Source organism: Misgurnus anguillicaudatus, chromosome 21, assembly GCF_027580225.2.
Source record: "Misgurnus anguillicaudatus chromosome 21, ASM2758022v2, whole genome shotgun sequence".
NCBI lineage: Eukaryota > Metazoa > Chordata > Actinopteri > Cypriniformes > Cobitidae > Misgurnus > Misgurnus anguillicaudatus.
Window position 1 is genome coordinate 38320652 of NC_073357.2, and position 13509 is coordinate 38334160.

A 13509-nucleotide genomic window follows, 5' to 3' on the forward strand; every position below is an offset into this window, starting at 1 on the left:
TAAGGGGAAGGTAACTGAGATAAAGAAGGAGAAAAACAGTAAAGGATTAGGAGATTGATCATCACAAAAACAAACTGATAGAGTTTCAATTCTGGTTGTTTCCTCTGAGACTATTATCTGTTTTTCTTTAACTACCATATTGGTCAATAATCTAAATGTACGAAACATGTTAATGTAAAGTCACTTAAAATTGAATATTTATTTACACATTCCCTGACCTTTATTATGGACAATTTTGAATAACTTGTTCTGCCTCTGGAACAATTTTCCTTCATAAATCAGTAACAATTCAGTCAGGTACTGATCGCAGTCTCGTTTTAACCTTATTCTCTGTAAAGCCTTCTGAACTCATACACAAATATAAAAGATAATATGTTCAGTTTTATGTTATCTCTTGGCTAGACTATTATACTACATCACTGCAAGGTCGTCAAAATACATAAAACGTGAGTAAAAAAAAGAGTTAAATAAACCATTTGAAAGATCATGTAGTGTTTTTAACAGCAGTGTGCGCAACCGGGTACAAATATTTAAAGAAAATATCAATACATTTAACAAAAAGTGGCCTTTAGTGTGTTTGCGTGCGTGTAATAAATATGTCTCTCTAGCCCCATCTTGTGCTGGAAAGTATTTCTGCATAGGTTTTGAGCACCACGGGTCATTACAACTATTCAAAAAATTAGACACATCAAAATACTCATGACGTATTATAGATTTATTATACATTTATCCTTTCAAAATCACATAATTCTTTAATTGTAGTCAAAACTAAATGAAATTTCATTCTAAATTATGAATACGAATGGATAAAAATATATTTAAACCTGGTAGTCTCTTTAATAAGTTACCTTTATTATTAACACTCACTGTCAAACTTTCTACACATAAAGTTTTTTTCCTTTCTTTAAAATTTGCTTTGTTCGTTGAAATTGATCTATTGTATCACGTTATGCTTTTGCCTTATTATGTAACTGTATGTATATGCATAATAAAAAATAAAGAGATTGCGTATTGAAGTAAGAACTGTTTCTAGTGGGAACAGTTTTTCTGTAACAATTACCTGACTTCCGGTTGCTGGCTGCGCAGTTGGCTGGAGAACGAAAATTTTCCCGGAGTTTAAGCTGGATAAAGCATCAAGTGACCAACACGCAGAGGAAATATAACCCTGAGTTAGTTGAAATATTTTTTTTCCATATTTATGTTTAAAACGACGTTCAAATAAGCAAACAGATTTAACAATTACTTGTATTATAACGCTGTTGGTTAGCACCATGCTTTACTTGGCTACCAAATGTATAGGTGCACAACAAAAACAACATTGAGCTGGATGTCTTTTGTAACTTTTGTCCAAATTGTTTATGTGACAACAAGATAAACCTTCAAGCTAGCTTTAGTCATTTTGACCAATTCTGTCAAATCAGCTAGCTCTCTATTCTGTGCACGCGTTATCTGTGAATGTCTAATATTTATTAAGGTTTGAAATGCACAACGTGTTGAATTAAAGAAGTGTCTCTTTACTCATGCAGTTAAATTAACATACCATAACACGTGATTATTGTGTCCACCAATCTGTTTTTGTTACTGTTACTACCTATTATTACTACTGTAAAACGATTATAAATCATGTATTATGGTGTGTTATTTTCGAAATCTTTAAGATGGCAGAGGTGGCATATTTTAGTAACAATAGCTCAACTCTATAACTTCGGCGGTAGATTTTTAAAGCTGTAGATGCTGATATCTATTTTTATGAGATATAAATATGATTATTATTGTGGTAACTATTCATGACAATAATCTGGGAAATCACATGTGCAACTTAATCGCCACCTTGGGATACTTCACCCAAAAAGGAAGGTTCTGTCATCGTTTGCTTACTCTCATGTTGCTACAGACCTGTATGGATGTGTTTGTTCTGATGAACACAAGGGAGGATGTTTTGATAAATGTTTGTAACCAAACCGTTTACTTCCATAGTATTATTTTATCCTGCTATGAAAGTGAATGGGGTCCATGAACGGTTTACAAACATTTATCATTTCTCGAAACATCTTCCTTTGTGTTCATCGGAACAGAGAAATTTGTGCAGGTTTGTGGCAACATTGGAGTGAGTGAATCATGACAGAATGTTCCTTTTTGGGTAAACTACCCCTTTAATTAAGCTTTCGAAAAGAAACCATTTACCATCTTGTCTCAATATTTTCTATTTCTGTCTAGTGACTACGTGCATTGGAAGGAATAAAGACTCTGTGAACATGAGAGATTCCATTCACAGCGTGCTGAGATCATTACCACGAGGGCTGACACTAGGGCCATCTCTGGCCATAGATGGACAGCTGGGTTTGTGGTGTGTTGGGCAAGGGTTAGAGAAAGGCACTCTGCTAGGTCTGGGGGAACCTGACAAAATGCTCACAAAGGAAAGGTTGGAAGAGGTATGCTTGCCTATTAATACTAATTAGTTTTTAAATGTAATTCTGCACCATACAGCCAAAATAGCAGAAAGTGTTCATGTAGCTCAGGTGGTAGAGCATTGTGTTAGCAGTTTAAAAGGTTGCAGGTTTGATCCCCAGGAAACACATACTGATAAAAATGCATACAGTGCACACAGTGTATATAAATGTAGATTTATTATAATGCACTGCAAGTTGGTTTGGATATCCTTTTTTGCCAAATGCATAAATAAATCTGTAGGTGTTTGTTAGTTCATTCGTTTATTTTTTCATATCATTCATGAATTTTATTTATTTATTCATTTATTTTATTTGTTTTATTTTTAATTTCTCAGAAAAACTGCTAAAGTTGAAGTGGCAAGCAACATTACAGAAGCTTTTAAAGCTTTATTGTTATATCTATTAACTATTATGATGAGTAATACCTGGAAGTCACAATAAGTGAATATGTATTCTAATTCAGCAGGTATTACAAAGTACAAGGCAGTCTGTATTCAAAGGGCAACTTACAGATGAACTGTATTGGATGAGGTATGTGTATCCAGCATTTATTTGTTGGTTTTCTTTCATGCATTTTAGTTATCAGTTTATTTTGCACAATTAATGAAAAACTATAGCATCAGCCTTGCTTTATTGTTCTGTTGCATCCACAGTTATGCCTGCAGTACTCAGAATAAGGAAGAGATGAATGTCAGATTGCTTGAGGTGGATGAAAGGCCGTGTCTACAGGTCAGCCAAGACATTAAACCAGGAAAAGAATTGCTCCTCTGGGCAGATAAACAAAATCTCCTTCTTGAGCCCGTGAAGCCAGAAGATAAAACAACAGCAATGCAAATAAAAGCCTGCAAACATGGTCCACCAAAAAGAGAGCAAGAGGAAGCTCTGGCGGTGACCCCTTTAGATCAGCCTGCAGGCTGTGCATGTGAGTAAATCACTGATCTATATAAATGACTGGATTGCGCATGAGGTCACGATTGTGAACCCACCACGCCGCCATGCTGGAATACCCAAAAGTTCTATTAAATAAATGGACGCGATCAGATTTTAATGATAAAACATCACTTTACTAGTCTTCGTTTTTATATCTGAAGTTACCCTGTATATTATTACAATGCAAACATCCTAAGCATGTACATAGTTTTCAACTGAAAGTTGTGCATTTTGCTTTTTAAACTGTTATTATACATTCATCTTTATTACAGTATCAGATCAGCAGACAGACCAGTATTAACAGATCATGCAGATCATTATTGACAAACGTGCTCATTCTGAAATCTATATAAATAATCATGCGTTGTACTGTATGTGCATGCAATAATTTGCTGGTTTTGTAATTATGTTATCTAAACTTACAAGTAACCTAAACTTATAATAGAGAAATAATGCTGACCGTGTAGCTGAATGTCAAAAAAACTTTATTTATACCCGTGTCATTAACAGAATGATGCCCGATTAAAACATAAAAATTGCAAATAACACCAGAATTAACAATTAATTTACGTAAACATATCCTAAAAATTAATATTGTGTGACTGATATGCTGTAAAGCGGGTAAATTCTATGCGCAATCCAGTCATTTATATAGATCAGTGGAGTAAATGCATAATATTTGTGGTGTGTGTACTGAAGATGATGGTCCATGATATGGTCTTGTGCCTGTAATATCTAAATGCAAATTGTGTCATCCAGCAGATCCTGTTCACAGTGTTTCAGAACAAAACACTGGTACGAAAGTCATGCAAGAGGATGCAAAACCTCAAATTAAGAGAAATAAACCTCGAATCAAGATGAAAAGGAATGCAAAGGACCTTAAAACCTCGAGTTCCCAAAGGCAGAATGGGAAAGATGAGACACATGATGAGAATAAAGATGAGCATGGAGAGGAGCTTAATCTCAGAGAGGAGATTGAAAACAGCAGTGAGTCTACATTACAAGCCCTTTCATCAGAACAGCTGGAGCCAGAGAGAAGCCTGAGAGCCAGCTCGCGCCTGGCAGCTAAACCAAGAAAAGTGCACTCAGACGAACATAACTTCGAATTTCAATCACCTAAAAAGAAGTTACGCCGCACAAAAAAGCTTTCAAATAAAGGTGAGAGAAGTGACAACCATAAAGCCAGGCAAGAATCGCAACTTTTCCTCAGTATACGAGAGAAGAGATACAAATGTGACCAATGTGACAAGCGTTTCTTTCAGTTGTGTCATCTAAAGAAACACAAATTTACACATCAAGATCAGAAGCCATACATGTGCACTGAATGTGGTAAAGGCTACAGCTCACAGGAAAGCTTCCAAGCCCACCTGCTAATGCACCGAGGTCAGAAGCCCTTTAAATGCCAACACTGTGACAAAAGCTACGGCTTAAAACGTGACCTCAAAGACCATCAGGTGCTCCACACGGGTGAAAAACCGTTTGTCTGTGACATCTGTGGAAAAGCTTTTGTGCGACGAGCCTCGCTGCGCGTCCACACAGAAGTTCATCGAAGCAAAGCGCCTGACTACCAGGTTACTAAGTTCAAGTGCCCAGAATGCAATAAAGAACTGGCCAATCCTGCTTCTTTGAGGAACCACATGCGACTGCACAGTGGAGAACGGCCGTACGTCTGCCAGCACTGCAACAAGAGCTTTCGGCAACGTGGGAATCTGCAGGGACACTTGCGCATTCACACTGGAGAGAAACCTTACAAGTGCAAAAACTGTGACCAGCGCTTTTCTCAGCTGCCGGAACTGCGCAGACATCTGATTGTACACACGGGTGAGCTGTATCTGTGTCCCGTGTGCGGTAAGGCTTTACGGGACCCTCAGACACTAAGGGCCCATGAACGCCTGCACACAGGAGACAGGCCCTATAAATGTGAACAATGTGGGAAAGGGTACACGATGGCATCCAAGCTGCGGCGCCACTTGAATACTCATCTTGGGGAGAAGCCATACCAGTGCCACGTGTGTGGAGTTAAATACACAATGATGCAGAGTCTTCAGAGGCACATGAAGTCACACAAGCACCAGGCCGGCCAATTGTTGCTAAAGCATGGTCGACCCAAAGTGTCAGGAGGTAAAGCATTGAAGAGCAAGCCTGGGAAGAGTGACGTCGTCGGATCGGAGGTGGGACAGGCTGTGGCGTACATTCAACCCCCTCAGGACTTCACAATAGTGTCTCATCCCGAAAGTGTAGTTTTGGACTCTGGAGTTTACCATCATGGCTCAATAGTTTTGGGAAAGGGAGTTGAGAAGGGGCTTGAACAAATTGAGTTCAGTGAGAATATTTTTGAAATTGTTGTCCCGGAAAGCAATTCTCAGTGTGTGGTAGTACAAGAACAGCCTTCGAATGTCAAATGTATAGAGGTACAGGAATACAATGATTTAGTTGTCCAGGACAACAATCCCAATGACAACTGTATTGTAGTTTCAGAAGAGGATGTTAATAATGGTTTGGTCATATTACAAGGTCAGGATGATTTAAGCTCAGTAGCTGAAACTGTAGAAATAGAAACAGGGGTGTAACAGTAAAGACTTCAGTTTCAAATTTGATATTTATTTATTGATATTGTAACAACAAAACAACTACAATGACTGAAACAATCATTTTACACCCATGTCAAATAAACTTGTCAGCTCTTTTGAATTAATGGCTTGATGTTTTTTTAGTTTTAGGATTGCTCATTGCAGATATCAGTAAATATTGACTCCAGTGTGCAGTGGACCTTGTTTCTGTTTATACAGACATTGCACATTTGCAAAGAGAACCTATCGGAAATTAGCTAACGTGGGAGGAAATTCCATAATATATATATATATTTTGTTGAAGAAATGATAATGATGTCATTTACAAACTGTTCACAGATACATTACAACGTGTGCGTTCGTGAGAAACTGTTAGCTATCTCACTTTTTGTTTTGTTATGTTAACAGCAATCTGATTATTGGTACATCCGCTTAAAATGTTTATATTTGCTTGTTGAGAGGTACAAAGTGGATAAGATTAGTTGAAAACCATTTCAATAACGCTTTAGAACTTGATGGATTTAATAGAAATAAAGAGACTTATTTATTTAGTTGTTTTATGTTATTTAATTTCTCACTTAAATTTAAATACATCTAATCAGCAAGTCTAAAGATATAAAGCCTCAGTGTTATCGCTTTGTATTAAATGTAGTTGTTATTGATGTTCCTCTGAAAGTAAAGAATGTTCCACAGTGATATGAGGGTGTATGACAGTGTTAGTGTTGAGCGATATCAAAAAGAGTTCAAACACTTTGTTCTCTTTGAACTCTGGTAGTTCAATATTAACTTGTGGTAAGCGCAGCTTTCTGACTGAGTTGGTGATAGACTGCATGAGATGCTCCACGTCCTTTTAGGATTACAGCCTCAGCCGTCCGCAAAGATGGGAGCAAAGCAAGCACCTTTACTGCTCTCTTTACTTCTTGGTCAAGTTCTCCAGCTCACTTTGTGTTATGATGGTAAGAACTTGATCTGAAACAGGAATATACAGTCTTGAGGTTTATATACAAATAACATTTTTTTAGAATACTTAAAATAGTATTGGGTATAGATGTGGCATTTAAAGAAGTGTTTACTTTTTGTTCTTTAGTGTTTATTGACAATAAGGAGGCTTCTCAGATCATCCGAGCAAAAAGAGCTAACACATTTCTCGAAGAGGTAAAGCCAGGGAATCTGGAGAGAGAATGTGTGGAAGAGATATGTGACCATGAGGAAGCCCGAGAGGTGTTTGAGAGAGTTGATAAAACGGTGAGCAGATGCATTTTGAATTGTAGAAAATGTAAACATATTTAAAACACTTTAAATGTATATGGGATGTTCCTTTAGATAGTATATCTTTATGGCATTTGAATTTTTTTTATTTAATGCACTAATGTACTGACTTTATTGAGTATTACTGTTGGAATAATTTCTGTCTTGCATTTTTTCAGGAAATCTTTTGGAAAAAATATTTAGGTAAGAATTTATATATTTATCTATGAAACTTTGATGGAAGGTTTAGTGTAAACAGTGACAACATTTTGTGTAAACACTTTCTATTGAACTAGGGACAAAGTGCGTTTTCACTGGCTTTTTCTGTATTATACAAATTTAAGTCTTGTGTGAGTTGAGTAGTATTAGCAACTAATGTAAAGACATTGAAGTTCTTTAGAAAGCTTTGTAACATTTTTCATCTTCTTTTCACAGACTGTAAAGGAACAACATTACTTAGGACAAAAACAAATGTTGACAGTTTGAGAACATGCGTGGAGAAAGAGGGTAATGTGGACACTTTATTTCGATAGTACACTTTAGACCTACTACTAACTTGAAGCAACTTATAATAAATCAGGTCACTAGACCTTATCAACTGCTTCTCAACTAATTCTCATTAGTTTGCAGCTACACTGAAAAATATCTAAAAATTCTTAAATTAAGATGCTTTTTCTTGATGTGCAAAACGATGTGAAAAATATCAAATTTAAGTGATTTTGTGCATAAAACAAGCAAAAAAATCCGCCAATGAGGCAAGCAAAAAATCTTGAACATTTTTCTTAAACACTAAATTCAAGAAAAATTTGCCCACGCCATTGGCAGATTCTTTGCTTGTCCCATGCACAAAATCACTTAAGTTTGATATTTTTGGTATAAAAACTACACTTATTTTCTTGGGTCGTTTTGCTCATCAAGATAAAGCATCTTAGTTTGGGAATTATTAGATATTTTTACTGGAAACAAGACAAAAATACTAAGAATTTTTTATTGAAAATAATTTTTTGCAGTGTAAATGTCAACCATCTCTCAGGGGCGGTTTCCCAGACAGGGATTAGACTAGTCCTAGACTAAAATAAATGTAAGAGCTGTCCAAACTGAAAACTATTTGCACTGACATATCTTAAAATACATCAGTGCCCTTTTTTTGCCTCAAAATGCACACAAGCAATGTTTTTAGTAAGGCATGTTTGTTAAAACTAGTTATTTTCCATAATAATCTATGTCCGGCAAACCACCACTCAAAGTATTAATAGACTGTCTGTAAAATGTCTGATTGGAAACTATCACTTGCATAATCTTCTACTACATTAATGAATGCAAGTTGACAAGAAGTCACTTATAGTTGGTAAAAAATAGGCTATCAAAATGTGTTACGCAACATAGTGATTCATTCATTATACCATCATACTTAAAGGCGGAGTCCATGATGTTTGAAAGCCAATGTTGATATTTGAAATCACCTAAACAAACACGCCCCTACCCCAATAGAATCTGGACCTTCTGTTGATAGACCCGCCCCACACATACGCAACCCGGCATTTGATTTGATTTGATTGGCTATAAGTGTGTTTTGGTAGTCGGCCCGTCTCCTTTTCCAATGCGTTTTTCAAACATCGTGGACTCCGCCTTTAAACAAACATGTTACTAAAACTAAATTAGGTAATTATTGTAACAGACATTGTTGGTGAAAGGTACCAACTTGTTTCCCAAAGTTTTGTTTAGTAAAACAGCCCTTGTGTTTGCATCCGTGATTGACAGATGACTGCTACGTCGGTATTGGTGAAAATTACAGAGGCATTGTGTCTGTCACCAAATCTGGAAGAGAGTGCCAGTACTGGAAAAGCAACTTCCCCCACAGGATTCAGTATGTTGTCTTTTTATTGAACCGCAAATAGCTGCATGCAATGTAACAGTATCTAACAGTGCCATCTTAACGCATTGGCTAATCATGGTTACATGCTGACTTCTGTGGTAGCTTCTCTAGCTTAATGTTGACTTGTTTCTCTTCTGTAGTGAAATTAATGTCACACAGCTGCAGCAAGCAGAGATCAACTGCAAAAATGTAGATAAGAGCGGTAGTGGACCCTGTAGTGAATTTAATGTCATGCAGCTACCAGGGAACCGCTGCAGAAATCCAGATAAGAGCAGCGGTGGACCCTGGTGTTATACAAGAGATCCCACGGTCAGGAGGGAGTTCTGCAGTGTGCCAAAATGCGGTAAAGAAAATCAGACCAAAACATATAAACAAGGTGTGGTGTGGTGGAATGGCTAAAGCTAAGGACTGGTAACCAGGAAGTTGCTGGTTTGGTCTTCGTAAGCTTTCGTCCATGAGCCATCACTTTTTAAACATTTTACATATTACCAAATATATAGCCAATAAATAAATAATAATTTTACCACCAGTCCTGATCATCTCAGTCTCTCCTCCTCAGGTGAAACTGCTCCTCCTCCTCCTCAACCTCCTACAGTCAAGACTCAGGATAGTTATGTTAAAAGCAACTGTCTACATGGAAACGGGGAGGCCTATTCGGGAGATCTGTCCGTGTCTTTGGGTGGTCGCACTTGTCTGCATTGGAACGCAGCAGAAGTGCAAGCCTTGCTAAAGGGGAAAGATTTTCTGCCTCAAGTTCAGCTGGTAAAGAACCACTGTAGGAATCCAGATGGAGATATGGATGGACCGTGGTGCTATGTAAAGGAAGCAAGTGGAAACATAACCATTGATTACTGTAACATTGAGTTGTGTGGTGAGCATTATCTTCTTACTCATCTTATTCATCAAGAAAACAAAATGTTACTCCAATTGCACATTAGATAAATGATGAAAACACCACACTAAACTATTTATCTTTGTCATTTACTCCTAGATGCTCCTCTGGACCAGTTTGTGGAGGATGCAGGTGGTCGAGAGAGAACAACTCAAGAAGAGAGGAAATCTTTCTTTAACCCTCGCACCTTTGGTAATGGAGAGCAAGGTAAGAGACTCACATCTGTTGTTTTATTAATTTTATAAGTAATAAACTACGTGTAAAGTTAATGATATTGTCTTTTGTTAGATTGTGGAGTGCGCCCCTTATATGAGAAGATCAATAAAGAAGATAAAAATGAGAAGGAGCTATTGAAGTCATACACTGGAAGCAGAATTGTGCGCGGAGATGAAGCTGAAGTGGCCAGTGCTCCATGGTAAATATAACAGCACTAACATCAAATATATATTTTTATAAGCAGTGACTTTTTGTTTGAGACTCAAAATCTTCATCTGTACTAGGGCTGCACGATTTGGGTAATTTTTCCCATTGCAGTTATTGATGCTAATATTGCGATGTGCGATTGCGATTATACTAAATGGTATCATGAGTCAACTTGATGGGTTTTAAGGAAAATCCACACACAGTTTAGCTAAAATGTGTATTTGTAAAACTAGAAATGTTTTCGTATTGCCACGTGATGTAGCAACTGCTCAGTGTCAGTAATCCTAAATCCAAAATACCGCCATAAAACAGACATAGAGGTTTTTTTTAGCTACCAGATCACTGTCAACCTCCTCTGCATCCATCTTCGCTCTCGGATAAGTGACGACGGCCACCACACACGTGCATGCCACACATGCACTGCCTTTTTTGTTCGTTTTTCTTTCTTTTTTTTAAACAGCAAGGAAAATCGTCAAACTCATATCAGAAAGTTTGTGTAACAAGTCCACACATTTATTTATTTAATATAATTGCAACATTTTGCTGTCATATAATCGCACAGCCTGACATCGCGATTGCGATGCGATTAATTGTGCAGCACTAATCTGTACTTGGTACACTGAACTCCGTTGCCTTTCTTGGCATTATTGATCGTGCCAACAGCTAATTATGTGTTGTATGTTGTGACTGATGCTATTTTAGGCAGGTAATGCTGTATAAGCGTAGTCCTCAAGAGCTGCTTTGTGGTGCCAGTCTAATCAGTGATGAATGGATTCTGACTGCAGCTCACTGCATTCTTTACCCACCTTGGAACAAGAACTACACGACCAATGATATCCTTGTTCGTCTTGGAAAACACTCTCGTACCAAGTGAGCCCTTAAAACTCTTGTGTAGTTGTATAGATGCCAAGAGGTTATATTATACAATGGCAGTAACCCTGCGGCAGAGAAAATAACATCTACGGTACTATTAAAGGGCAGATCTGATTGAAATAAGAGCAGGAAATGTGACCCAGTTTGTAAAGTCTTTTTTTGTGATTTCCTGTTTTCTATGTAAAATCAAATAATGTAAAGAACCTTCTGTGAGAATAAATACATTGAGACTTTAGCCTGAATTTCACAGACATGGTCACACCTGTATGTATATGTAGGCCGTGAGGGTCTAAAATGTGAAGCCCATGTAGAAATTCGTATGTTAGCATTGTTTTCTGTGTAATGTTTCTGTTACTGGATGTTTTTTTTAAACCTTTTCTATCTTTTGTCTGAATCACGTATGAGAAGGGCACTGAGAAGATTGTGGCCATTGATGAAATAATTGTTCACCCTAAATATAACTGGAAGGAAAACCTGAACCGAGACATTGCACTTCTGCACATGAAGAAACCTGTAGCCTTTACTGCTGAAATCCACCCCGTCTGTCTGCCTACCAAAAACATTGCAAAAAAGTAAAAATACTTACAATAGTTAAATAAGCTACTCCCCTTTAAAGGTGCAGTGTGTACATTTTAGCGGCATCTAGTGGTGAGGTTGTGAATTGCAACCAACGGCTCGGTCCACTGCTCACCCCTCGCTTTTGAAACACATAGAGAAGCTACTGTAGCCACCACCAGACAAACAGGTCATCACCGGAGACAACTTAGTAAAAAAGTTTGTCTGTTAAGGGCTTCTGTAGAAACATGGCGGCCCAAAATGGTGGCTTCCATGTAAGGGGACCCTCTGTGTATGTAGATAAAAACATCTCATTATAATGTAATAAACACATAACGGTTCATTATAAAAAGGTCTTTATACACCCCTGATAATAGTTTTGTATATTATTTTTCATTTCTGTCAAGAGACCTTTCTAAAAAATTACACACTGCACCTTTAAAGCAGGTTATTTTATGTATTCGTCTAACTTTAGTTATGAATTGTGAAATGTACTTATAACACATTTGTATTCATATTTACATCATATTTATTCATTTAAAAAGTTTAGCCATTAAGACTGTATAAGTCCAAAATAAATTTGTAATAATATATGTTAAAATTATTGTATGGACTTCCTTTTCTCCTCTACTTTCTGAAGTTTGATGTTTGCTGGCTACAAGGGGCGTGTAACCGGTTGGGGGAACCTCAAGGAATCGTGGACCTCTAACCCCGGAAATCTTCCACAAGTGCTGCAACAGATTCACTTGCCGATTGTGGATCAAGACATCTGTCGCAATTCCACCTCTGTCATAATCACTGACAATATGTTCTGTGCTGGTAAGACCATCCAAGCTATTTCACATTAGGATCCTTATTGTAGACTTTCAATTCAGACAACTGTGATTTCAAGTAAGGTTTTTGCACTCAGGTGTCATGTTTTATTTTACAGGTTACAAGCCAGAAGACTCGGCTAGAGGTGACGCTTGTGAGGGAGACAGTGGTGGGCCTTTTGTGATGAAGGTATGAAAAATGGTTTTAAAAAAATAAAACCTGTATTTCCATGTCAGGCATTGGTTATGTAACACGTTCAAGTGAAAAAATAGCATACACTTGACAAAATTACTATTGAGAATAGAACCAAAAACTGGATAAACATTTATTTATGTCAAATCTTTTATGTGTCTATAATTGGCCAACACAGATAGCCTATTACAAAAGACATGGGAATCTTTATGTTTAAAAGACTATTTATTGTTACATAGTTCGATTTTTAAAAATCCTTATGAAACCTCTCAATGCCCACAGAGTCCTACAGATAAACGCTGGTATCAGGTTGGCATCGTGTCATGGGGTGAGGGTTGCGACCGTGATGGCAAATATGGATTCTACACACACCTGTTCCGTATGCGTCGCTGGATGAGAAAAGTCATTGACAAAACAAGCTCAGCGGATGATGAATGATCCTCCAGCCTTTACACAGGGACCTTTACCACACAAGAACCACTTTGGTTAAATTTGAGTCTGCAAATTGATTATTAAAATTCATAGTTCTTTATGTTGTATATATATGTGTGTGTTTATTTCCTTGTGTGCAGTCAGAGAAATGCTGTTTGTTTTCTAATGAGATAACAGATTTTGCTTTTGACAATTTTGCTTTTGGGATCAGTTTGTCCAAAACGGTAAAAGAAGGAATAGTAAGTTGAGCTACAC

General features: G+C 37.2%; 2 protein-coding genes across 6 annotated transcripts; both read left to right on the forward strand.

Moving 5' to 3' along the window:
* The first annotated feature begins 1031 nt into the window (after window positions 1–1031).
* znf408 (zinc finger protein 408) lies at window positions 1032–6075 on the forward strand. 5 transcript variants are annotated; one of them, XM_055206523.2, is made up of 5 exons: window positions 1032–1169; window positions 2218–2432; window positions 2914–2981; window positions 3104–3372; window positions 4140–6075. In XM_055206523.2, coding segments are annotated over exons 1-5 (2364 nt in total). In that variant the 5' UTR covers window positions 1032–1168; the 3' UTR covers window positions 5951–6075. The 5 variants fall into 5 exon arrangements, with proteins under 5 accessions (XP_055062498.2, XP_073715174.1, XP_055062472.2 ...); XM_073859073.1 differs by lacking the exon at window positions 1032–1169 and adding an exon at window positions 1244–1262; XM_055206497.2 differs by lacking the exon at window positions 1032–1169 and adding an exon at window positions 1257–1299.
* Window positions 6076–6669: 594 nt separating this feature from the next.
* On the forward strand, window positions 6670–13361 carry f2 (coagulation factor II (thrombin)). The gene is made up of 14 exons (XM_055206537.2): window positions 6670–6906; window positions 7038–7195; window positions 7378–7402; window positions 7634–7705; window positions 8960–9065; window positions 9215–9417; window positions 9634–9945; window positions 10066–10173; window positions 10255–10381; window positions 11092–11259; window positions 11661–11834; window positions 12458–12636; window positions 12749–12819; window positions 13105–13361. Exons 1-14 carry the CDS (start codon window positions 6786–6788, stop codon window positions 13258–13260), a joined length of 1980 nt encoding a protein of 659 aa, XP_055062512.1. The 5' UTR covers window positions 6670–6785; the 3' UTR covers window positions 13261–13361.
* The last annotated feature ends 148 nt before the right edge of the window (window positions 13362–13509 follow it).